Source organism: Homarus americanus, unplaced genomic scaffold (genome assembly GCF_018991925.1).
Source record: "Homarus americanus isolate GMGI-L3 unplaced genomic scaffold, GMGI_Hamer_2.0 scaffold23794, whole genome shotgun sequence".
Classification (NCBI taxonomy): domain Eukaryota; kingdom Metazoa; phylum Arthropoda; class Malacostraca; order Decapoda; family Nephropidae; genus Homarus; species Homarus americanus.
Genome location: NW_024752434.1, coordinates 38992 through 64165, shown reverse-complemented (window position 1 = coordinate 64165; position 25174 = coordinate 38992). Strand labels below are relative to the sequence as shown.

Genomic DNA, 25174 nt, shown 5'->3' with positions numbered 1-25174 from the left:
GGCTGGTGGAATGGGTGAGGGGAAGAGGAGGAAAGGGGGAGGGAGAAGAGGGAGAACTACGCAAGAGAAACCACTTACACCCTCCTCGTTCACTGTGTGTGTGTGTAAAAGCGTGTGTGTGTGTGTGTGTGTGTATGTGTGTGTGTGTGTGTGTGTGTGTGTGTGTGTGTGTGTGTGTGTGTGTGTGTGTGTGTGTATGTGTGTGTGTATGTGTGTGTGTGTGTATGTGTGTGTGTGTTTTGTTTATTCTTTCCTTAAAATACAACGTGAATCTTCCACCTCCCCTCCTCCTTCTTCTCCTCCTAAGCTAACCTAACCCATCCCCTCCATAGGAACCCAACTCTAGAACCGTAGGACCCAAGGACTCCGCCACACACGCCCTCTAGTCCTTTACGCCCCTCCTAAAGGACTTACCGCCGTAGGTGATAGTGTCGAGGCCCTCCAGTAGGACTCTCAACTCAGGGGTCATCCTCTCGCCCAGCTGTAGGATCAGAAGGATACATTTAGTAAAGAATGCATCAAAATAACTGAAGGACCCCTATAGCTGACGTAATAACAATGAACAACCAATAGGAGATGAATAAAAACCAGTAGATCACGACGTCACAAATTTGTACAACCATTAAGAGACAAGGATTTTTTATATATCCTGACGTCACTACTATAAGCCACCAATAAGATATAATCCATCATACCGTGACGTCACAACTACGAGCAACCAATAATATGGGTAGCAGGCAGCGGGAGATGGTAGGAGGGGGGGTGGAGGGAGGGAGGTAGGAGGAGAGAGAGGAGGAGGAGGGGGGAGGGAGAGAGAGGGGGGGGGGGGGAGAGAGAGAGAGAGAGAGAGAGCCTACCCTCTCTGTAGACTCCCATTTATTGAGTCAGAAATATCGGGAAGATTATGAATGGCAGCGGAGTCAGACAATTGGTGGGAGGGTGGTGGTGGGTGAGGGTGGTGGTGGGTGAGGGTGGTGGTGGGTGAGGGTGGTGGTGGGTGAGGGTGGGTGGTGGGTGAGGGTGGTGGTGGGTGAGTGTGGTGGTGGGGTGAGGGTGGTGGTGGGTGAGGGTGGTGGTGGGTGAGGTGGTGGTGGGTGAGGGTGGTGGTGGGTGTGAGGGTGGTGGTGGGGTGAGGGTGGTGGTGGGTGAGTGTGGTGGTGGGGTGAGGGTGGTGGTGGGTGAGGGTGGTGGTGGGTAGGGTGGTGGTGGGTGAGGGTGGGTGGTGGGTGAGGGCGGTGGTGGGGTGAGGGTGGTGGTGGGTGAGGGTGGTGGTGGGTGAGGGGGGTGGTGGGGGTGAGGGTGGTGGTGGGTGAGGGTGGTGGTGGGTGAGGGTGGTGGTGGTGAGGGTGGTGGTGGGTGAGGGTGGTGGTGGTGAGGGTGGTGGTGGGTGAGGGTGGTGGTGGGTGAGGGTGGTGGTGGGTGAGGGTGGTGGTGGGTGAGGGTGGTGGTGGGTGAGTGGTGGTGGTGGTGGGTGAGGGTGGTGGTGGGTGAGGGTGGTGGTGGTGGGTGAGGGCGGTGGTGGGTGAGGGTGGTGGTGGGTGAGGGTGGTGGTGGGTGAGGGTGGTGGTGGGTGAGGGTGGTGGTGGGTGAGGGCAATTTCCTGCCTTGATAGAATCCCTTGTACTCTACTAGTGCATAAAGATGAGGCAGAGAGGGTAAGGGAGGAGGGAGGGAAGGGGGAAGGGGAAGGAAGGAGGGAGGGAGGAGGGAGGGAAGGAGGAGGGAGGGAGGAGGGAAAAGAGAGGGAGGACCGTGTCACTTACTTATATATCAGTACACACACACACACACACACACACACACACACACACACAAGTTAGGATAATCTATTCAATCTCCAGACAGTCAGACACAGCATGCACCCACCCCCTCCTTCCTCTCACTCTCCCTGATCAATACTAATGTAATAATTATCTTACTTTCTTACATCTCTCTTCCTCAGACATTCAAATTTGTTTACCCTCCTCCACCCCCTCCCTAATGTAATCAGTGACTCACCTAATGTAATCAGTGACTCACCTAATGTAATCAGTGACTCACCTAATGTAATCAGTGACTCATATATAATGTAATCAGTGACTCACCTAATGTAATCAGTGACTCACCTGTATAAGTAGTGCGATGCCAACTACACCGTACACCTGACCCGAAGCTTGACTGAAGTTTCTGTAGAGCTGAGAGTTGTACCCGTAGAGCTGAAGCTGTAGGGAGAGGGAAGCTTAGTATAATGTTATGGGGAGAGGGAAGCTTAGTAAGATGTTGTGGGGAGAGGGAAGCTTAGTAAGATGTTATGGGAAAGGGAAGCTTAGTATATTTCTATATGAGGGAAGCTTAGTATAATGTTGTGTGGAGAGGGAAGCTTAATAAGATGTTATGGGGAGAGGGAAGCTTAGTATAATGTTATGGGAGGGAAGCTTAGTATAATGTTATGGGAGAGGGCTTAGCAAGATGTTATGGGAGAGGGAAGCTTAGTATATTTCTATATGAGGGAAGCTTAGTATATTATATAATGTTGTGTGGAGAGGGAAGCTTAGTAAGATGTTATGGGGAGAGGGAAGCTTAGTATATTTCTATATGAGGGAAGCTTAGTATAATGTTGTGTGGAGAGGAAGCTTAGTATATTTCTATATGAGGGAAGCTTAATAAGATGTTATGGGGAGAGGGAAGCTTAGTATATTTCTATATGAGGGAGCTTAGTATAAATATAGCCTCCATTTATCTCCCTCCCTCCCTTCCCTCCAATCTCCCCCCTTCTCCTCCCTCTCTTCCCTCCTTTCATTCCCTCCCTTCCTTATTTCCTCCCCCCACACTCCCTCTTCCCTCCCCCCACACACCCCCTCTTTCCCTCCTCCCCCGTCACCCACCGTAAATGTCGTCGATTCTGTATTAGTAATATCTATAAAAAATAATGTTTATATCGTTGATTAAATCCTCTAAAAAAAACATTATATTATTCTTAATGTTTAGTTCAAAATGATTCGCTTAATTAGCTGAAAGTATTGTAACAGCTGTTGATACTTAACGATACATTAGAAAACAAAACATTATTTTTGTCTGTCAATTATTTTTTTCCGTTTCGATTTTTTTTTGCATTTTTCTGATTTTTTCAATTTTTTTCAATTCTGAGTTTCATTATTGTTATTATTTTCTGTCTATTAATGTTCAACGGCATTATATTCCAGGGATTCATAATGTATATTTCACCATGTATAATGTATACTTCACCATGTATAATGTATACTTCACCATGTATAATGTATACTTTACCATGTATAATGTATACTTCACCATGTATAATGTATACTTTACCATGTATAATGTATACTTCACCATGTATAATGTATACTTTACCATGTATAATGTATACTTTACCATGTATAATGTATACTTCACCATGTATAATGTATACTTTACCATGTATAATGTATACTTTACCATGTATAATGTATACCTTATTCACGGGCGCTTTTTACGTTTTGTTATGATACATTAAAATAAATAATTCAAACAATTATATATATTATATCTGGTTTATATAGTTGATCAGGTAAGGTTAAGATGATAGTGGGGCAATGTTGAGTGGTGTTTATATACTGAAACTACGAGTAAATGTTTATTATTATTATTATTATTATTATTATTTATTATTATTATTATTATTATTATTATTATTATTATTATTATTAATATTATTTTATTTTTTTTTATCTTAATATTGTTGAGGTCACAGTGACTCATCTCTACATCAGCACCTCCCTCCCTCACTCCCCCTCCCTCCCCCACCTCCCTCCCTTTCCCTCCTCCCCATTACAGATCCTAATTTACATACAGACAAACCTCATCTCATTATTAGTCACTTTCCTCCTACAGTAGTCTCTTTCCTCCTGCAGTAGAGGGGATGTTGGTTTGAGGGAGGGAGTCGTTCCTGATGGCCTCACTTGCCAATAGAGGGTGGAAAAAATAATTATGGAAACTGTCAGAGTAATGTGTAGTGAAGAGGAAGACAGGTGTTGTGTACAGGTAGGTGAGAGCTACCTGTAGTAGTAGTAGTAGGGAGGGGGGAGGGGGTTATAGGAGGCTTCCTCGTCTCCCTGTGAAGCACACAAGAGGCGTTTTAAAAGCTCTTATCACATTATTCTCCAGGAAATTAAAATGTATTTATCAGAGGGAACTTTGTGTGTGTGTGTGTGTGTGTTTGTGTGTGTAGTCACCCCCAGTTGGGTGATTGTTGACTAAGTTGAACCAGAAGACTCACCAACATTTGCCGAGTTGTACCAGACTAACACTCAGCCCGGCCACCACACACCCGAGGTACTTGTCGTCTACTGACTACAAGGTGCTTCCGTCTGTCTGCCTGACTGTCTATGTTTCTCTGTCTGTCTCTGTCGTAAACCCTTGGTATAGGGTTTCTGTCTGTGCCTGTCTGTCTCTGTCCAGAACTTACTACGAGGTGCTCTCTCTCTCTCTCTCTCTCTCTCTCTCTCTCTCTCTCTCTCTCTCTCTCCCTCTCTCCCTCTCTCGTAGCTGTGGTGGCAAGTAAGCGACACTGTCAACAGAGTCAAACTTAGGCTGATTTAGTCACTGTTTCTAATATCTGGCAGCACAATGTTGATGTTAAAGAGGTGGGCAACAGTGAGTCCCTACTGTGTGTGTGTACCATTCTTAACTATCATCACTTACAGTAACTTAGTCTAGGAGATGTAAACAGAGAAACCTGATACCAGATGATCAACGTTGTTATACAGAAATTCGACGGTGAGAAAGATTTAGGAGTAATGATAAGTAGGAACCTTAAGCCAAGTAAACAATGTGTATTTGCTCAAAACAAGGTTAATAAAGTACTTGAGTTCATACAAAGGAGTGTTAGTTACAAGACTAGAGAGGTCATCCTAAAACTATATCTTGCGCTTGTGAGACCTCAGTAGGATTGCACAGTTCAGTTCTGGTCACCGTACTACAGAATGGATATAGAATCTCTAGAAAGAATTCAGTGAAGAATAACAAGACCAATCCCGGGCATTAGGAACCTTGAGTACAGAGACAGGTTAAAGCATCTTAATCTGCACTCCCTCGAGAGACGTAGAGTGAGGGGCGATATGATAGAGGTGTATAAATGGAAGTCAGGGCTAAACAAAGGGGACATTACAAAGGTACTTAAACTATTCAACCAGGAGCGAACTCGTAACAATGGTTTTAAATTAGAGAAATTTAGATTTAGGCACGAAATAGGTAAACACTGGTTTGGAAATAGAGTAGTGGATGAATGGAACAAGTTACCAAACATCATCATTAACTCTAATACGCTGGATAGCTTCAAACACAGGTTGGATGGATATATGAGCGATAGGGGTTGGGTGTAAACGGGACTGCCCAGTATGGCCCGCAGCAGTTTCCTCCATTCTTATGTTCTTATGTTATGTTTAACAGTGTCATTGTTGACGTATAATTACCACCACCACCACCGCAGCCACCTCCTCCACCCCCACCGCAGCCACCTCCTCCACCACCACCGCCGCCATCTCCTCCACCACCACCGCCGCCACCGCCACCACCACCGCCACCACCATCCATCGTATACAAAATATTAATACGCCACACACGTTCAATTTGCCTACAGCTGCCCAGGAACATGACGGACCTTTAACGAAGACAGACTGACTGGCTGGTATTTTTGTGGTCCACATTTACATTATGTATGAGTTAGTGACGCTTCCCTCGTAATGCACAACATGTTCATCGTTAATTCAATTGACTTCCAATAATGCGTTTCAGCGAATTACCAAATAAATGTCACGCTCATTTACCCACAACCCTAGAATTTTTTTTTTCCCGCCGTCTAACTTTGGTCATGATTTTGTTCTTGTTTTTCCCGCCAAAATGTGATGGGTTTATATTTTTCCCGCCAAAATGTGATGGGTTTATATTTTTCCCGCCAAAATGTGATGGGTTTATATTTTTCCCGCCAAAATGTGATGGGTTTATACTTTTCCCGCCAAAATGTGATGGGTTTATATTTTTCCCGCCAAAATGTGATGGGTTTATATTTTTCCCGCCAAAATGTGATGGGTTTATATTTTTCCCGCCAAAATATGATGGGTTTATACTTTTCCCGCCAAATGAATAATATACTTTTGAGTTTTTTCCCCCAAATGAAAAACACAAAGAGACGATAAAGAAAATTGACACGACAGACAGTAGACAGACAGACAGGCAACAGGCAGCATAGATAGACAACAGGTAGCACAGACAGACACAGACAGTCAGACAACAGAGACAGACAACAGACAGACAGACAGACAGACCCTCAATACACTACCATGAGTGACATAACACATCACCAGGCCACAATAAGTTCAGACGGTCTCAGTTGCCACCCAGACTATATTATATATTTCTGTTTTGTGTTGAGTTGTGTCGTGTTGAGTTGTGTTGAGTTGTTTGTGTTTGTGTTTGTTTTGTGTTTGTATTCTGTTGTGTTGTTTGTGTTGTGTTGTGTTGTTTGTGTTGTGTTGTGTTGTGTTGTGCTGTGTTGTGTTGTGTTGTGCTGTGTCGTGTTGTGTTGTGGTTGTGTTGTGTTGTGTTGTGTTGTGTCGTGTTGTGTTGTGGTTGTGTTAGTTGTGTTGTGTTGTGTCGTGTTGAGTTGTGTTGAGTTGTTTGTGTTTGTGTTTGTTTTGTGTTTGTATTCTGTTGTGTTGTTTGTGTTGTGCTGTTTGTGTCTTGTGTTGCGGCTTGTTTTGTGTTGTGCTTTCTGTGTTGTGGGTTGTGTGTCGTGTTGTGTCGTGCTGTGTTGTGTTGTGCTGTGTTGAGGTTGTGTTGTGTTTGTGTTGTGTTGTGCTGTGTTGTGTTGTGTTGGTACGTGTTTGTGTCGTGTTGTGTTGTGGTTGTGTTGTGTTTGTGTTGAGTTTGTGCTGTGTTTAGGAGTTTAAGAGAGAGAGAGAGAGAGAGAGAGAGAGAGAGAGAGAGAGACAAAAAAACAGAATAATTTATTAAAGACTAAAAGTAATAAAAAATCTTAAAGTACAAATTATTCTGGCAATTTGCATAAGGAAGGAATAATTAGCTCATAACACCTGTCCCGTGCATCAAGGTGAGTTATAGTGAGGAGTAATTTAATCTCCGGGGATAATCAATTTCCAGGTATGAGAATATTACACAACTACGGCTCTCTCTCTCTCTCTCTCTCTCTCTCTCTCTCACAACAGAGGGAAGCACAAGATACATCATTTACCGGATACGAACCTCACCTCTTAATTATCATTTCCTGCAGGTGAGTAATTGTGTTGTTCGCCGTCAGGTGGACGAGGGAGGAGGAGGGACTCAACTAGTGTAAGTTCTGTGTGGTTCGTTTGGTTTCCAGTGCTTTAATTGGTAGGTTAATTCCCATCGTTTAGTTAAGGGGAGGGTTAGAGGAGTCCAAAGTTTGCTTACACACACACACACACACACACACACACACACACACACACACACACACAATTACTGCTATTACTCAGAATCAAGTATGACGATTATCCAGCTATGATACAATGATATGAGTTATAAGGGGTGTCACCTTCATTGGTGAGTTTTGAGGTGACTAAAGAGGCCGATACGGGACCGGCAATCGTTCACAGATGTTGCACACGCGGAGGGCTACATCTAGTGCGGGAGGGGCGGTGACAGCGACTTTCCGACGTTGGCGCTTGTCTGCCTCGGTTTGCTGTCGGGCTAACTCGAAAGTATTGACACCTTTTCGTGTGGTGCTCCTCCAAGCGTTACGGTGTGGAGTGATCGTCTCCCAGGTGAGGGGGTCGATTTGGCACTTTTTCAGGTTTGTCTTAAGACTATCCTTATACCTTTTCAATTGACCGCCGGCGTTACGTTTACTATTCGTTAGATGACTGCAAAGTAGCTGCTTTGGCAGTCTACTGTCATCCATGCGGGTAATATGGTCAGTCCAGCGAAGATGTTCATGGATAATGGTAGCCTCGATGTTCCTACAGTTGGTGGCACCAAGAAGACTGGCATTTGTTCTCTTGTCTTCCCAGTAAACTCGGAGGATGGAAAGTAGATACGTTGGTGAAAGTTTTCAAGTGCCCTGAGGTGCCTCCTGTATGTGACCCATATCTCCCTGCCATATAGCAGGGTGGAGAGGACCACTGCTCGATATACGTGTAACATTGCAGATAATTTCATCTCCCTTCAGATGAAGACACGGTCTCGGAGTCTGCCAAAGGATTGAAATGCACATCTGATTTGATGTTGAATCTCTTCATCCATATCCACGGTGGTGGACAGGTGGGAGCCGAGATACCGAAAGCGGGTAACATTAGAGTGGGTAGTACCGTTACAAAGATGAATGGATGGTGGAGATGTGTCTGAACCAGGGGCAGGCTGAAAGAGAATCTGAGTCTTATGCATATTCACCTCAAGGCTGAAGTGTGCATACGCATCTACACAGGTGTTCAGGATCTCCTGTAGGTCGCGATTAGTGTGAGCAACAAGGGTGAGGTCGTCTGCATACTGAAGTTCAGTAATGGAAGCTGTTGACACCTTTGCTCCTGCCTGGAGTCGTCTTATGTTGAAAAGCCCCCCTTCATCAGGTACTCGACGTCCACCCCACCTGCTAAATTGGCACTGGTACGAGTAAGGAAGGCAGCCAAGAAAATGAAAAAGAGAGTTGGTGCCAGTACACACCCTTGTTTAACCCCCGTTTGGATGGGGAAGAACTCAGACTGGGTGCCATGGAGTTGCCTCACAATGGCGATGAATTTTGGTGGGCAGCCAAAACGGCTGTTGACCGAGTCGAAAGGCCTTGGATAGATCGATGAAAGCCATGTACAGGTCACGACGCTGTTCTCTGCACTTTTCCTGTATCTAGCGGGCAGCAAAGATCATGTCAGTGGTGCCACGTGATGGTCTAAAGCCACATTGAGATTCAGGGAAGAAGTTTACCGCCTCAGGAAGAAGTCTGTTTAGAAGGACTCAGGCAATTATCTTGCCAGCTACAAACAGCAGCGAGAACCCGCGGTAGTTGCCACACTCTGACCGGTTTCCCTTGTTCTTATATATATTGACGATGGAGGCGTCTTTAAGACTTAGAGGATCTCCTCCTTTTCCCATATATTCTCCAGGAGAGAGTGGAGACGGCTAGTAAGCAGAGGACCTCCTCCTTTATACACCTCGGCTGGGATTCCACCAAGCCCTGAGGCTTTGTTATTTATCATCTGTTTGATGACAGTAACTACCTCATCCAGGGATGGAGGATAGCTGAGGTGGGTTAGCTATGGATGCTGAGGGACCTGCTGGGTAATCAGGATATCCACATCGGTGTTTCGTTTAAGCAGTGAATAGCAGTGCTCTTTCCAATGCTGAAGGATGCCTTCATCGTCTTTAATTAGGGAGTTAACGTCAGATGAGCGGAGGGTGGCTGCGCCACGAGTGATTGGCCCATAAAATGTTTTAGTGGAATTGAAAAATTCGTGCATCTTGTGATGATATGCAAATTTTTGTGCTTCACATAATTTATTTTTAAACAGTCGTTCTTTAGATTGCGAAGTTCGCATTGGGTCGCCGGTTTCTTCTTGTGGAAGGTATCATCTTTGCTGTCAGACTGACGGTTGTTCTGCCAGTCAATTAAAGCACCATGTTTATCATCGACGAGTACACTGATTGCCGGGTCATTTTCATCAAACCAATCCTGGTGTATTCTTTCGATCTGACCGAGAATCTCTCTGCAGGTTTTTGTCATGACAGTGTCGAGAATATCCCTTTCAGCACTGGGATTTGGGTTGTTTGTTGTTGGGTTGTTTATCAGCCCATGTTCGAGCTGCTCTCTGAAAGAATGAGCTGCCGCTGGATCCTCTTCTGGAGTTTTCCTGCCTTCGCCGTTTTGGGGCGACGTGAAGTGAGAGCTTGGCTCTGACGAGCCGATGATCAGTGTCGCACTGGTCTGAGCCACTCATGGCTCCGGTGATGAGGATATCTCGGCGATCTCTTTCTCAGACAATGATGTAGTCAATGAGATGCCAGTGTTTGGATCGTGGGTGTTGCCACGAACCCTTAAACTTGTCGGCCTGCCTAAACAAGGTATTGGTGATAGTGAGGTTGTGTGCAGCACACTTGCTGAGGAGGAGTAGGCCGTTGGGATTACATTTGCCTCGTCCATTTCTCCCTATGGTTCCCTGCCAAATGTCAGCATCTCTGCCAACTCTGGCATTGAAGTCACCAAGGAGCACAACCTCATCTTCTCTGGGGATAGAGGTTAGCACTCTGTCCAGGTCGGCGTAAAAGGCCTCCTTGATGTCATCCTCTGCATCCAGTGTGGGGCGTATGCACTGATGATAAAGGCATGATGTGAGTGATTCAGTGGGAATCGGAGTGTCATGAGGCACTCGTTGATCCCAATAGGCATTTCAGTTAGCCAGTGTAGGATGCGTTGGCGGATGGCAAAGCCAACTCCATAAATGCGGTTTCTCTCCGCAGCAGGCTTACCCTTCCTGAAGAAGGTGTAGCCAGACCCCGTTCTGTGAGTCGACTCTCGTCTGGAAGTTGGGACACACTAATGGCTGCTATATTGATGTTATACCTAGCCAGCTCTTTTGCCACAAGAGCGATTCTTCTTTCAGGACGCTCATTTGTGCCAGTATCCAGAAGGGTCCTGACATTCCATGCAGCGACCATAAGAGGTTGTATGGTTTGTTTTTGCTTGGATCTATGATTATGACTGTGTTTTCAACCGCATAAGGATGATTTACTGGGTGCGGTTGCTCAGTCAGGTTGGTTCTTTAGGCAGGCTATGTTTAGGGCACCTTTTCTAGCCCCCTCTCCATGTGGGGTGAGCAGAGTGGTTCCTCGAAAGGGCCGCTCAGTCACACAGACAGTACCGGATTGCACTACTGCCAAGATCCCAGTGCATAAACTACCATCTTATCTGTGCCTGCCATGTGCAGAGCTGTGACTAGAGACTCCCGGCAGTCATCTCTGCTTGTCCCCGTCGCCAGTCGTTCATCGCCATAAGACTTTTGGGGGTATAGGGGTTTTGATGAAGATGAGAGTTATGATGAGCTGGGTGATGGCTGCACGTGAGTTGATTTATGTGGTGAGGCAGGAGCGCAGACTGCAACCACACATCTTGGCTCTCCCTTTTCCTGATCCAGTTGTGTAAGTGTTGCAATGACTGGGGGGAGGGAGAGTTGTAATGGACTGCCGATAGCCCAGTTTGTTGGGTTTCGCCTTAGTAGCCTGTCCATCATGCATTGCCTTCGTTTGCTGGTGTAGTCGTTGGGTTCCCATGGTGGTCTCCTATTCCGCCTATACCGCCGTTTGGGCCTTGTTGGAGCTCTGTAAGCATGTCTGCCTGATGCGGGCTACCGCAGACTTTTCGTTCGGGGTTTACTCCCGTAGCTTTATACCTACCAAAGTTAATCCGCAAGGCAGCTGGGCAATGGTTGGTAGGCGCCAGGGCGTGTCCACATGCCAGTGAGCCTATGCGCCTTCCCACTGGGGCCTACTGCTACTCCGAGATCCCCTGGTGGTCTAGCCTAGGCCCACGAGGCACCCAGTTACTGCGTATTGCCACGAGGAGGCACAGCAGGAATATTGATGGTCAAGAGGCTGTGTACTGGTAGGGGAAGACTTATGCAAATTGCTTCCCTGTTCGCCACGAGGGCTAGCCAGTGGCGGCAGCTGAAAGTGAGAGGAAGCAAACAGTGCTAGCACCTTAACACTAACCTAATGCTGCCACACTAGACGCATTTGACCACCCTGTGTGCGAAAACACACACACACACACTACAGTGCCAACTTGTGTCCCCTGAGCAGGGCCCCCTTAATGGTTCGGTGAGGATGCCTTCACCTGTAGACGACTGAAGACCCATTCCTACAGTCCTTTCCCTCCTCCCCCCGGCGCCACTACCACTACTACCACTACTACTACCATCACTACCAACACCACCACTACCACCATCACCACCCCCGAGACAGTGGCGTGAGAGCGTCAACCATTGTAGCCAGATAAACAGAATTCTTTGTCTGTCTGTCTGTCAACTCAATGTACAAAACCATATAGCGATATATAGTGTTTGTATACCGGGTTGTGAGTGTGCGTGGTGAGGGCGACTAGGGGCACACATTAGGACAGGAGCCACTGTGAGAGCTGCTCTACAATATATTATCATAATGACTTAATAACGATGGTAAACGAAGCATGAAGCCCTACACTAGCTAGACAACAGGAGGCCTTATCTGTTGTCGTAAGAACATGTCCCCCAGCCCCCCTGAGTCAACAAGGACTCAGCCCTTATCTCTGCTGGAAAGATTTGCAACTCCTGCCTGCAGAGAGTAAACACTGAATATAGGTCTTGTCTCTCTGCCGGAGGAACAGTCATCAAACCTTCCTGGAAAGGCAAACACGGAGGAGGGGGATCCTTCACATCTGCCGCGGTAACAGTCGACGACCCGCCTCTAGGAGCACCCGCGCACGCACACACAAGGGTCTGTATCACAAAAACATTGCCATTTACTCGTTTTTTCACAATGTAAGAAGGAGAAAGGGATAACTTGATCTATGTCACCTGTAATGACATTCACCTTCACATGATGAATAACGACTAAAACGAACGAAGAAAATGGTGCATGTTGGAAGAAATTCACGAACAGAACCATAAGTATTAAATTTCCTTCCAACTCAACCTAACCTAATCCAACCTAACCTAACCTAACCTAACCTAACTTAACAAAAAAATATCGTACGATCGTTAAGTTAGGTTAAATTAGTACAGTTACTTAGTTAAGCTAGGTTAGGTTAAGGTTGGTTAATTCGTGTTGTTTAAGAGAGAGAGAGAGAGAGAGAGAGAGAGAGAGAGAGAGAGAGAGAGAGACATCTTACCTCGGCAGGGAAGGCCTTGTTGTCCAGGAGGTGCTCAGAACCCTGTTGGTCTCTCTCACCGAAGTGTAGCCTGGCGTGGGTGACGGTGTAGGCGTAGCTGAGGGGGCCGCCTGACACGTTCACAGTGTGGGGAACGTCTGGGGCCGCCCTCCACTCCACGCTGTGCCCCGTGTTGACCAGCTCGCCGCCCACCTGAGCTAAGGACAGACACAGTCACCACCCCCCTTAAGAGACCCTGTACTATATGTGTCATCATGAACTCCCTTATAAAAAAAACTTAAATTTAACACCATAATTCATACGGCAATACAAGTTATACTCTCTTAAGACATCATGACTGTCAACCAATAGGAGCAGATCATCTTAAGACATCATGACTGTCAACCAATAGGAGCAGATCATCTTAAGACATCATGACTGTCAACCAATAGGAGCAGATCATCTTAAGACATCATGAGTGTCAACCAATGGAAAGAGACTAATCACCTTGTTCTACACCATCTGACCACCCCCTTACAGTAGGCCCATCGACAACTCACCGTGACCTTATCCAGGGTGAAGGGGGTGAGGTTGGGGTCGAAGAGGAGGGTCTTGGGGTCAACGTTGATGGGAGATTGCCGACGACCCTCCCTACACATACCCCAAGCTGGGTTGATGACGCCCCAAAAACGTGGTCCTGAGATTCCATCATACGTCCACCACTGACTCCAGTCTATACCGGGTGGGCTACTGGAAGGCGGTCCTGGTGGGGGAAGGAGAGGAGAGGTGGTTAGTAATGGTGAGAGAGAGAGAGAGAGAGAGAGAGAGAGAGAGAGAGAGAGAGAGAGAGAGAGAGAGAGAGAGAGTCACTCACACTTGATAATAAAGAGCATTATAAACATGTAGTGGAATGAATTAATAAACTTAAATAAACAACTAGAATTAAAAAACCCGAGTTTGTGTGATCAATAAACACGACAAAAACACACACACACACACACACACACACACACACACACACACACACACACACACACACACACACACACACACACACACACACACACACACACACACACACACACACCTCACCCCTGGTCTCGTAACCTGGTTCATGGTGGATTTCGAAGCTGTGGATCACGCACTTATAATCAATAGACTGACAGACGCCACAACATGAACTCACTTATTGTTGACTTATTTTTAGTGTTGGAACCTTCTACGAAAACCAAGATTAACTTTTGTTATTTTCTCCATTACCTCCAGTTGTTATTTGCAGGTGTGCCAGAACAGGTGTGCCAGAACAGGTGTACTAGAACAGGTGTACTAGAACAGGTGTACTAGAACAGGTGTACTAGAACAGGTGTTAGCATTTTAGATTATTACAACAAAATCTGCCACATCAATACTCAGTCCCCAGAAGGCAGGTCACGACAACACGAGAGACAGAGAACACTTAACACACGAGAGACAGAGAACACATAACACACGAGAGACAGAGAACACCCAACACACGAGAGACAGAGAACACTTAACACACGAGAGACAGAGAACACATAACACACGAGAGACAGAGAACACCCAACACACGAGAGACAGAGAACAGATATGATATTCTCACTACCAGCACACGAGACGTTAACCAATCAGGAGTCAGTGTATACAGGACAGTCCTTCCCGTCCGTCCGCCGTCCCCTCACCCTCGGACAGACAGACAGATAAGGATGACGGCAACGCTAACGGGGACGGGGACGCTAACGGGGGCGACACATTCACCTCCCTGTCACGAAGGCTTTGTTAGCTATGACGGTGACCTCTGTTCCCACTACACGCTATGTTCCTACACCTCCTCCTCCTCCTCCTCCTTCTACTCGTCCTCCTCCTCCTCCTCCTCCCTCCTCCTCCCTCCTCCTCCTCCTCCTCCTCCTCCTCCTTCTTCTAGACCTTCATCTTTTACTTCATTCTATTCGCTTGAGTGTACACACACACACACACACACACACACACACACACACACACACACACACACACACACACACACACACACACACACACACTTGTATGTTGACGAAAGGTGAGTCTGTCTGTTTGTCTGTCTGCCTGTCTGTCTGTCTGTCTCTCTGTCTGCCTGTCTGTCTGTCTCACTGTCTGTCTGTCTGCCTGCCTGTCTCACTGTCTGTCTGTCTGTCTGTCTGTCTATAAAGAAGTAAAACAATTGAGAGGCGACTGACTAAGTATTTAACAAAGTCATAAGCAACCACATACCACGCACCACATACCACGCACCACATACCACATACCAGGTACCACATACCACCACTACCAAATGTTAAAACAGATATTAAAAGATATAACATTTAACATTCCTCTCATCTCCTCGTCTCTCTTCTGGACTATTAACACACACTTGGGAAGAAAGAATTTAACATTAAGTCAAGAACCCAAGAAAAGATAAATTAAGGAAAAAGTTATAAGTTCAATGGCTGAGAGAGAGAGAGAGAGAGAGAGAGAGAGAGAGAGAGAGATAAGAGGGTCTTACATTTACATAACGCTAAACGTAAAGTCACGTAGAGCCACACAAATGAGAATTAAACCCATGACAGACAGACAGACAGACAGACAGGGAGACAGACAGACAGACAGGGGAATAAAAACTGTTGGCTGGACCCTCAGTCAAATACGTTTATATATAAAGAGTTAAGGTGGCCATTATTGTGAGAGGGAGAGACTGGGAGAGATAGTGAGGAAGAGACTGGGAGAGATAGTGAGGAAGAGACTGGGAGAGATAGTAAGGGAGAGACTTCATAACTATACAAATACAGTAAAATACAAACGCAATACAATAATACAAGAATAATACAACTTTTAAAATCACTAACACAAAATATACAGACAGATCAATTTTTCTCGCTTGATTGCAACGTGTACCTCATCATCGTGTGTATAATTTCTTCCAAAGTTTAAATGTTCGACAAAAGTTTGTAGATGTGTATTTTTTTTCTTGTATAAATATTTAGTTTTATATGAAAATTATCCCCCAGCATAGACTCGTAACGGAACCCCCACTGGCACGATCCTTTGGTGGCTAATTAGTGAAACATTCTGGTAATAAGATCGGTCGACGGGGCAATGTGTTTCATGTGAGTTTTTGTATCGCGCATTATGCAGAGACGTGACGAGGGTGAGAGAGAGAGAGTTACAACATATGTGTTATTGAACCAAGAAAGACTAACTCAAAAAAATAACAAGGTGCTTCACTAAACACTCACATTTACTACAATAACAAACAAAGTTGTTCAGAAAAAAACAACTCACCAACACTACAACAACAGCCACACAAACCACTGAGTCGAAAACATCTGAACAAACACACAAGAGGTCGTCCATCTCAGTATAACTTGGGTACGAATCCTCCACCCAAAAAAATATCTTTACGATTTAGTCTCGAGACAATATAACACAACGGACGATGAATTTTGACAAACCCTACTGAGACAACAGGAGTCACAGTGTTCATTCTGACATCCATCGATCACCCAGAGTACAGATAGTTTTTTTTGGAGTAAGTAATAATCCGTCTTCAAATTAAATAAAAAAAAATAGATGAAGAAAATGAATTAGTTAACTTTTCTTCATTTTACACGACCGACACAAGAGGTAAAACTCCTCCAGGAGACCAATAACGCTAAGGGCTATGTCCGTCTCTGGCTCACACACACACACACACACACACACACACACACACACACACACACACACACACACACACACACACCAACAGCTGCCTATGCAACAATAATTTTCCAGTAGACTGGTTGAGGAAACACAGGTAAAGAGACAGGTGAGAAAGACAGGTGAGAAAGACAGGTGAGAGAGAGACAGGTGAGTGAAGAGACAGGTGAGAGAGAGAGACACACACACCAGAGGGCAGGCAGAGATGTTGAAATATGCCAACTTTGCAATGTTGACTGAGGAGGGAAAGACGGCGTTAGAGCATGCATGACTCAGATCCTTACAGTGACAGGGGACAAGGGAAGGAGGGAGGGCAGGGTGACAGGGGGGTAGGGAGGCAGGGTGGCGAGGGAGGTAGGGTAGGGCAGGGTGGCGAGGGATGACAGGAGAGGGGGTGGGGGCGGTAAGGGAGGGCAGGGTGGCGAGGGATACAGGTGAGGGAGGTAAGGGAGGCAGGTGGCAGGAAGGTAAGGGGGTGAGGGAGAGCAATGATGGTGAGGGAGGTAAGGTGAGGGGGAGGGAGGGTGAGACAGAGGTGAGGGAGGGGAGAGGAGAATGAGAGGAAAAATTGTCTCCATTGAGTGCCTCGTTGAGTCACATTAAGGTGGCACTGTTGTGACTACTGAGACCAACTGAGTGGCACTGACAGCTGGGTTCCTCTCACAGCTGGGTGCTTCTCACAGCTGGGTGGCACTCACAGCTGGGTGGCACTCACAGCTGGGTGCTTCTCACAGCTGGTGGCACTCACAGCTGGGTGCCTCTTGGGTGCTTCTCACAGCTGGGTGCACAGCTGGGTGGCACTCACAGTTGGGTGCCTCTCACAGCTGGGTGCCTCTCACAGCTGGGTGGCACTCACAGCTGGGTGCTTCTCACAGCTGGGTGGCACTCAAGTTGGGTGCCTCTCACAGCTGGGTGCCTCTCACGGCTGGTGGCACTCACAGCTGGGTGGCACTCACAGTTGATTGCCTCTCACAACTGGGTGGCACTCACAGCTGGAGTGGCACTCACAGCTGGGTGCCTCTCACAGCTGGGTGGCACTCACAGTTGGGTCCCTCTCACAGCTGGGTGGCACTCACAGCTGGGTGGCACTCACAGTTGGGTGCCTCTCACAGCTGGGTGGCACTCACAGCTGGGTGCTTCTCACAGCTGGGTGCTTCTCACAGCTGGGTGGCACTCACAGTTGGGTGCCTCTCACAGCTGGGTGGCACTCACAGTTGGGTGCCTCTCACAGCTGGGTGGCACTCACAGTTGGGTGCCTCTCACAGCTGGGTGGCACTCACAGCTGGGTGCTTCTCACAGCTGGGTGCTTCTCACAGCTGGGTGGCACTCACAGCTGGGTGGCACTCACAGCTGGGTGCTTCTCACAGCTGGGTGCTTCTCACAGCTGGGTGGCACTCACAGCTGGGTGGCACTCTGGTTGGAATTCCTCTCACTGCTGGGTGGCACTCACAGCTGGGTGCTTCTCACAGCTGGGTGGCACTCACAGCTGGGTGGCACTCACAGCTGGGTGGCACTCACAGCTGGGTGGCACTCACAGCTGGGTGGCACTCACAGCTGGGTGCTTCTCACAGCTGGGTGGCACTCACAGCTGGGTGGCACTCACAGCTGGGTGCCTCTCACAGCTGGGTGGCACTCACAGTTGGGTGCCTCTCACAGCTGGGTGCCTCTCACAGCTGGGTGGCACTCACAGCTGGGTGGCACTCACAGTTGGGTGCCTCTCACAGCTGGGTGGCACTCACAGTTGGGTGCCTCTCACAGCTGGGTGCCTCTCACAGCTGGGTGGCACTCACAGTTGTCCCTCCATGCTGGGTGGGCACTCCACAGCTGGGTGGCACTCAGTTGGGTCCTCCCACAGCTGGCAGGCCTTTACAGCTGGGTGGCACTCAGCTGGGTCCCTCTCACAGCTGGGTGGCACTCACAGTTGGGTCCCTCACTGCTGGGTGGCACTCACAGCTGGGTGGCACTCACAGCTGGGTGGCACTCACAGTTGGGTCCCTCTCACTGCTGGGTGGCACTCACAGCTGGGTGGCACTCACAGCTGGGTGGCACTCACAGCTGGGTGGCACTCACAGTTGGGTCCCTCTCACTGCTGGGTGGCACTCACAGCTGGGTGGCATTCACAGTTGGGTCCCTCTCACTGCTGGGTGGCACTCACAGTTGGGTGGCACTCACAGTTGGGTCCCTCTCTCACTGGGTGGCACTCACAGTTGGGTGGCACTCACAGCGGGTGGCACTCACTGCTGGGTGGCACTCTAGTTGGTCCCTCTCACTGCTGGGTGGCACTCACAGCTGGGTGGTTGGTCTCTCACAGTTGGGTGGCACTCACAGCTGGGTGGCACTCATTGGGTCCTCTCACGCTGGGTGCTCACAGTTGGGTGGCACTCGTGGGTCCTTCACTGCTGGGTGGCACTCACAGCTGGTGGCACTCACTGCTGGTGGCACTCACAGCTGGGTGGCACTCACAGTTGGGTCCCTCTCACTGCTGGGTGGCACTCACAGCTGGGTGGCACTCACAGTTGGGTCCTCTCACAGTTGGGTGGCACTCCACAGCTGGGTGGCACTCACAGTTGGGTCCCTCTCACAGCTGGGTGGCACTCACAGCTGGGTGGCTCAGGGTGGCACTGTGGGTCCCTCTCACAGCTGGGTGGCACTCACGGTTGGGTGGCACTCACGTTGGGTCTCTCCATGCTGGGTGGCACTCACAGTTGGGTGGCACTCACAGCTGGGTGGCACTCACAGTTGGTCCCTCTCACTGCTGGGTGGCACTCACAGCTGGGTGGCACTCCAGTTGGGTCCCTCTCACAGTTGGTGGCACTCACAGCTGGGTGGCACTCACAGTTGGGTCCCTCTCACAGCTGGGTGCTCCTGGGTGCCATTGGGTCCCTCTCACTGCTGGGTGGCACTCACAGCTGGGTGGCACTCACAGTTGGGTCCCTCTCACAGTTGGTGGCACTCACAGTTGGGTCCTCTCTGCTGGGTGGCACTCGTTGGTCCCTCTCACAGCTGGGTGGCACTCACAGTTGGGTGGCACTCACAGCTGGGTGGCACTCACGTTGGGTCCTCTCACTGCTGGGTGGCACTCACAGTTGGGTCCCTCTCACAGCTGGGTGCTCACAGTTGGGTGGCACTCCTGTTGGGTCCCTCTCACAGCTGGGTGGCACTCACAGCTGGGTGGCACTCTGATTGGGTCCTCTCACTGCTGGGTGGCACTCACAGCTGGGTGGCACTCACAGTTGGGTCCCTCTCACTGGTGGGTGGCACTCAGTGGTGGCACTCACAGTTGGGTGCCTCTCATGCTGGGTGGCACTCACAGCTGGGTGGCACTCACAGTTGGGTCCCTCTCACTGCTGGGTGGCACTCGTGGGTGACTGTGGGTGGCACTCACAGTTGGGTCCTCTCACTCTGGGCACTCACGTTGGTCCTCTCATGCTGGGTGGCACTCACAGCTGGGTGGCACTCACAGTTGGGTCCCTCTCACTGCTGGGCACTCACGCTGGGTGGCACTCACAGTTGGGTCCCTCTCACTGCTGGGTGGCACTCACAGCTGGGTGGCACTCACAGCTGGGTGGCACTCACGTGGCACTACAGTTGGGTCCTCTCACGTTGGGTGGCACTCACAGCTGGGTGGCACTCACAGTTGGGTCCCTCTCACAGCTGGGTGGCACTCACAGCTGGGTGGCACCGTTGGGTCCCTCTCACAGCTGGGTGGCACTCGCTGGGTGACTGTGGTGTGTTTGCACTCGCTGGGTGGCACTCACAGTTGGGTCCTCTCACAGCTGGGTGGCACTCACAGTTGGGTCCCTCTCACAGCTGGGTGGCACTCACAGCTGGTGGCCTACAGTTGGGTCCCTCTCACAGCTGGGTGGGTGGCACTACAGCTGGGTCCTCACAGTTGGTGGCACTCACAGTTGGTGCCTCTCTATTGGTGGCACTCACAGTTGGGCCCTCCACTGCTGGGTGGCACTCACAGTTGGGTCCCTCTCAATGCTGGGTGGCACTCACAGCTCAGAGGTCGTTACTGGAAGAGTTAGGTGAGGTAATTTTAGGATAGGACAGGATAGGATGGGATAGGATGGGATAGGATAGGTTAGGTTAGGTTAGGATAGGATAGGTTAGGTTGGGTCATATTCATCCGTAATTCCTAAATTTTACAACACTCGGTTTATATTTCCAACAAACAAAAATCAGTGTCTCAGGTGATGTAGTTGTCACTGCTGCCTGACACTGTGTACTATATTGTGAGTGTGTGTGTGTGTGTGTGTGTGTGTGTGTGTGTGTGTGTGTGTGTGTGTGTGTGTGTGTGTGTGTTGTGTGTGTGTGTGTGTTGTGTGTGGTGTGTGTGTGTGTGTGTGTGTGTGTGTGTGTGTGTGTGTGTGTGTGTGTGTGTGTATGTGTGTGTGTGTGTGTGTGTGTGTGTGTGTGTGTGTGTGGTGTATGGGTAGTAACGTGCGTGTGTGTGTGTGTGTGTGTGTGTGTGTTGTGAAGTTTGAACACACACACACACACAACATACCCATCACAAACTCATCGTCAACATAACATCCCAAACCCCGAAAACCAACTAAACAAAACCAATAAAATATACCAAGTGGACATAACCTTCAATTAACTTCAAGAATCACAAGTTTAAGACACACACACACACACACTTCTCTCTTATGTACACAGTCTTAAAATATCTTATCAGAGTATAATCTCCCCATTATGGACATGTGAAGATAATTAAACAACAACACGACATAAGAACGAAATATAAATAATGAAAGACACCATCACATCATTCTGCCTTCGGTAACGACAAGGCGGCGAAAATTAAAAAGAAAATATATTATCCATTTTTATTCCAATCCTGACAAGAGCTTAAAAAGGTCAGAGAATTTCGCAGAATTATATCGTTTTATATATCATTCCATTGTATCCTGGTACATGTATACGTCAGGCAACACAGATAAGTTTTGACAGGTTTCCCTCACGTATTCAGACGGATTTCAGAATGTGTGTTTTTGATGTTTGTGTTGCAAATGTCAGACGTCACTGATAATGGCGGAGGCGTTTGTTGATGTTGCAATGTATTATTATTATTATTATTATTATTATTAGTAGTAGTAGTAGTAGTAGTAGTAGTAGTAGTAGTAGTAGTAGTAGTAGTAGTAGTAGTAGTAGTAGTAGTAGTAGTAGTAGTAGTAGTAGTAGTAGTAGTAGTAGTAGTATTACGACACACCTGGTAAGAACAATACTAGTGAGAGACCCTGGGTAGAGACACAGATACTCCTGGAGTGAGAGACAGGTCCTGGGTGAGAAGACAGGTCCTGGGTGAGAGAGATGTCCTGGGTGAGAGAGACACAGGTCCTGTGAGAGACAGGTCCTGGGTGAAAGAGAGGTCCTGGGTGAGAGAGAGGTCCTGGGTGAGAGGTCCTAGTGGTCAGGTCCTGGGTGAGAGAGACAGGTCCTGGGTGAGAAGACAGGTCCACACAAGTCCTGGGTGAGAGAGACACACACATACAGTGAGAGAGACAGGTCCTGGGTGAGAGAGACAGGTCCTGGGTGAGAGAGACATGTACTGGTGAGAGACAGGTCCTGGGTGAGAGAGACAGTGAGTCACAGGTCCTGTTAAGTGAGGTTTTAAAAGTTTCCTCATTACCACAGCTGTTAAGGGCACGTCTTGTGGCCACGGCGTCTTGACAGCTACCTCGTGTGTGTGTGTGTGTGTGTGTGTGTGTGTGTGTGTAAGATCCACACTGTAGACAAAAGATGTTGACTACACAAACATTACTCTGACAAACACAACATCAAACAAACAAAAACAATCTACAAAATACTGGACCCTACCCCCACACACCCCACCCACCCAATACCCACACCGCCCACCCACACATACGCCCACCACCCCGAAAAAAAGAAAGAAAGAAAAGACAAAGTCAGTAGTAAAGGCAGAAGTTGGATGATGAAAGAGAACACCGTAAATCTAAAGACCCGACCTCACCTGACATGACCTGACGTGATTTTTTTTTTTTTTGCCGTCTGAGGAAGATTGTAATGTGGCCGAAGACAAGAAAGAAAAAGAAGAAAGAAAGAAAAGAAAGAAAGAAAGAAAAAAAAAATGAAAAGAAAAAAAGAAAGAAAAAGAGGGGTAATGAAAAAAAAACCATTATTTGGATGAGAGAGAGAGAGAGAGAGAGAGAGAGAGAGAGAGAGAGCTATCTCATCCATTCATCACCTATCGATTACATCATGTAGTAAGATATGATGTATGTCTGTCCGTCCGTACCTCCCTCCCTCGGGCTCAACTCCCTCGGGCCTCACCTCCCTCCTCCCTCGGCCTCCTCACCCTCCTCAGGCCTCCAACCTCCTCGGTCCTCCCTCCCTCCGGGCCTCAGGCCTCCTCCCTCCGGCCTCAACCTCCCTCGGTCCTCCCCTCCCTCGGGCCTCACCCTCCTCGGGCCTCCTCCTCCCTCAGTCCTCACCTCCCTCGGCCTCAACCTCCTGCCTCGGTCCTCAGGGCCTCAACCTCCTCGGTCCTCACCCCCCTCGGTCCTCAACTCCCTCGGCCTCAACCTGCCTCGGGTCCAACCTCCCTCGGCCTCACCTCCCGGGCCTCAACCTGCCTCGGTCCTCACCCCTCCCTCGGTCCTCAACCTCCCTCGGGCCTGCCTCAGTCCTCCCACACCCTCCTCAGGCCTCAACCTCCCTCGGTCCTCCCACCCTCCCTCCTCCACCCTCCCCTCGGTTCTCAGGTCTCACCCTCCTCCGGGGCTCAAGCCTCCCCGGCCCCAGGCCTCCAACCTCCTCGGGGTCCTCACCCTCCCTCAGCCTCGGTCCTCCCCGCCTCAACCTCCCTCGGTCCTCACCAACCTCCCTCGGGTCCTCAACCTCCCTCGGTCCTCACCCTCCTCAGTCCTCAACCTCCGGCCTCACCTCCCTCAACCTCCCTCCCTCAACCTCCCTCGTCCGCCTCCCTCAGTCTCCCACCCTCCCTCCGGGCCTCCACCTCCCAGGCCTCACCCTCCCAACCGGGCCTCGACCACTCCGGCCCCAACCTCACCTCCCCGGGCCTCAACCTCCCTTACCTCCTTGGTCTCTCCTTGGCCTCAACTCCCTCGGGCCTCAACCTCCCTCAGTCCTCCCCTCCCCTCGGGCCTCAACCTCCCTCAGGCCTCCACCCTCCCTCAGCCTCAACCTCTCTCCCTCAGTCCTCCCACCCCTCCCTCGGGCCTCCACCTCCTCGGTCCCCGCCTCCTCAGTCCTCCCCTCCCGAGCTCCACCCTCCCCTCAGGCCTCAACCTCTGGCCTCACCCTCCTCGGTCCTCACCCTCCTCAGCCTCCTCTCCGGTTCTCACCCCACCCTCCCTCCCTCCCTCGGTTCTCCACCCTCAAGTTCCTCCACCCCCTCCCCTCCCTCCCTCGGGCCTCAAGGCAACCTCCTCATCTCAACCTCCTGAGCCTCCTCCTGGTTCACTCCACCTCCCTCCTCCCCTCGAGCCTCCTCCCTCCCTCCCTTGGCCTGGGCACTGCCACTAATTGGCTCCCGCTTGACACTATCGACTACTGGTCACTGGAGGCCGAGCGTGACCTACACTGGAGGCCGAGCGTGACCTACACTGGAGGCCGAGCGTGAGCCAACACTGGAGGCCAAGCGTGACCTACCGAGCGTGAAGCCTACTACTGGAGGCCGAGCGTGGAGGCCTGACCTACACTGGAGGCCGTGACCCTGGAGGCCGAGCACTGATAACACTGGAGGCCAAGCGTGACCGCTACACTGAAGGCCGAGCGGAGGCCGAGGCATGACCTACACGAGAAGGCCCACACACTGGAGGCAGAGCGTGACCTACACTGAAGGCGTGACCTACACTGGAGCATGACCGAGGGCCAAGCGACCCTCACTGAAGGCCGAGCGTGTGACCTGGCCACTGGAGGCCGAGCGTGACCTACACTGAAGGTCCGTGAGGCAGAGCGTGACCTACACTGACCTACACTGGAGAGGCCGAGCGTGACCACACTGAAGGCCGAGCGTGACCTACACTGAAGGCGTGACCTACACTGGAGGCGTGACCTACACTGAGGCAGAGCGTGATTCCACACTGAAGGCGAGCGTGACCGCACTGAAGGTGCAGCTGTGACTCCACTGAAGGCCGAGCGCACCGCCACCACGTGAAGAAGGCCGAGCGTGACCTACACTGGAGGCAGAGCGTGACCTTACACTGGCCGAGACTCCACTTGAGGCGTGACCTACACTGAGCGTGACTCGGCCAAGCGTGACCTACACTGCGTGACCTACACCACACTGAGGCTGAGCGTGACCTACACTGGAGGCCAAGCGTGACCTTTCCCCACTGAAGGCCGAGCGTGACCTACACTGGAGGCAGGCATGACCTGCACCTGAGGCCGAGCGTGACCTACACCTGAAGGTGACGTGACCTACACTGAAGGCCGAGCGTGAGGAAGCCGAGTGTGACCTACACTGAGGTAGAGCGTGACCTACACTGAACACTGAAGGTGGCGTGAGACACTGAGAGGGAGTGGGGAAAGAGGGAAGGTGGGAGGGAGGGAGGGAAGAGGAAGAGAGGGAAGGAGGGGAGTGTGAGTGAGGGGAGGGAG

The 25174-nt window shown here is 49.6% G+C and overlaps 1 protein-coding gene across 1 annotated transcript; it reads right to left on the bottom strand.

The window, feature by feature from the left end:
* Window positions 1-367: 367 nt before the first annotated feature.
* LOC121855088 (carbonic anhydrase-related protein 10-like) lies at window positions 368-24362 on the bottom strand. Its single transcript, XM_042349915.1, has 5 exons — window positions 24224-24362; window positions 13408-13610; window positions 12869-13060; window positions 2106-2201; window positions 368-481 (listed from the first exon to the last, which is right to left on the bottom strand). Exons 1-5 carry the CDS (start codon window positions 24360-24362, stop codon window positions 383-385), a joined length of 729 nt encoding a protein of 242 aa, XP_042205849.1. The 3' UTR covers window positions 368-382.
* Window positions 24363-25174: the final 812 nt, after the last annotated feature.

What these genes read in the sequence shown, in the direction of transcription:
- LOC121855088 (XM_042349915.1), bottom strand. Translation starts at nt 24,362, where the DNA reads ATGCCTCGGCCTCCGCTCGGCCTTCAGTGTAGCGGTCACGCTTGGCCT. An exon ending in TCACCCTGGATAAGGTCACG is followed by an intron (nt 13,061 to 13,407) that starts GTGAGTTGTCGA and finishes TCCTTAGCTCAG; the next exon opens with GTGGGCGGCGAGCTGGTCAA. An exon ending in GCATCGCACTACTTATACAG is followed by an intron (nt 482 to 2,105) that starts GTGAGTCACTGA and finishes CTGATCCTACAG; the next exon opens with CTGGGCGAGAGGATGACCCC.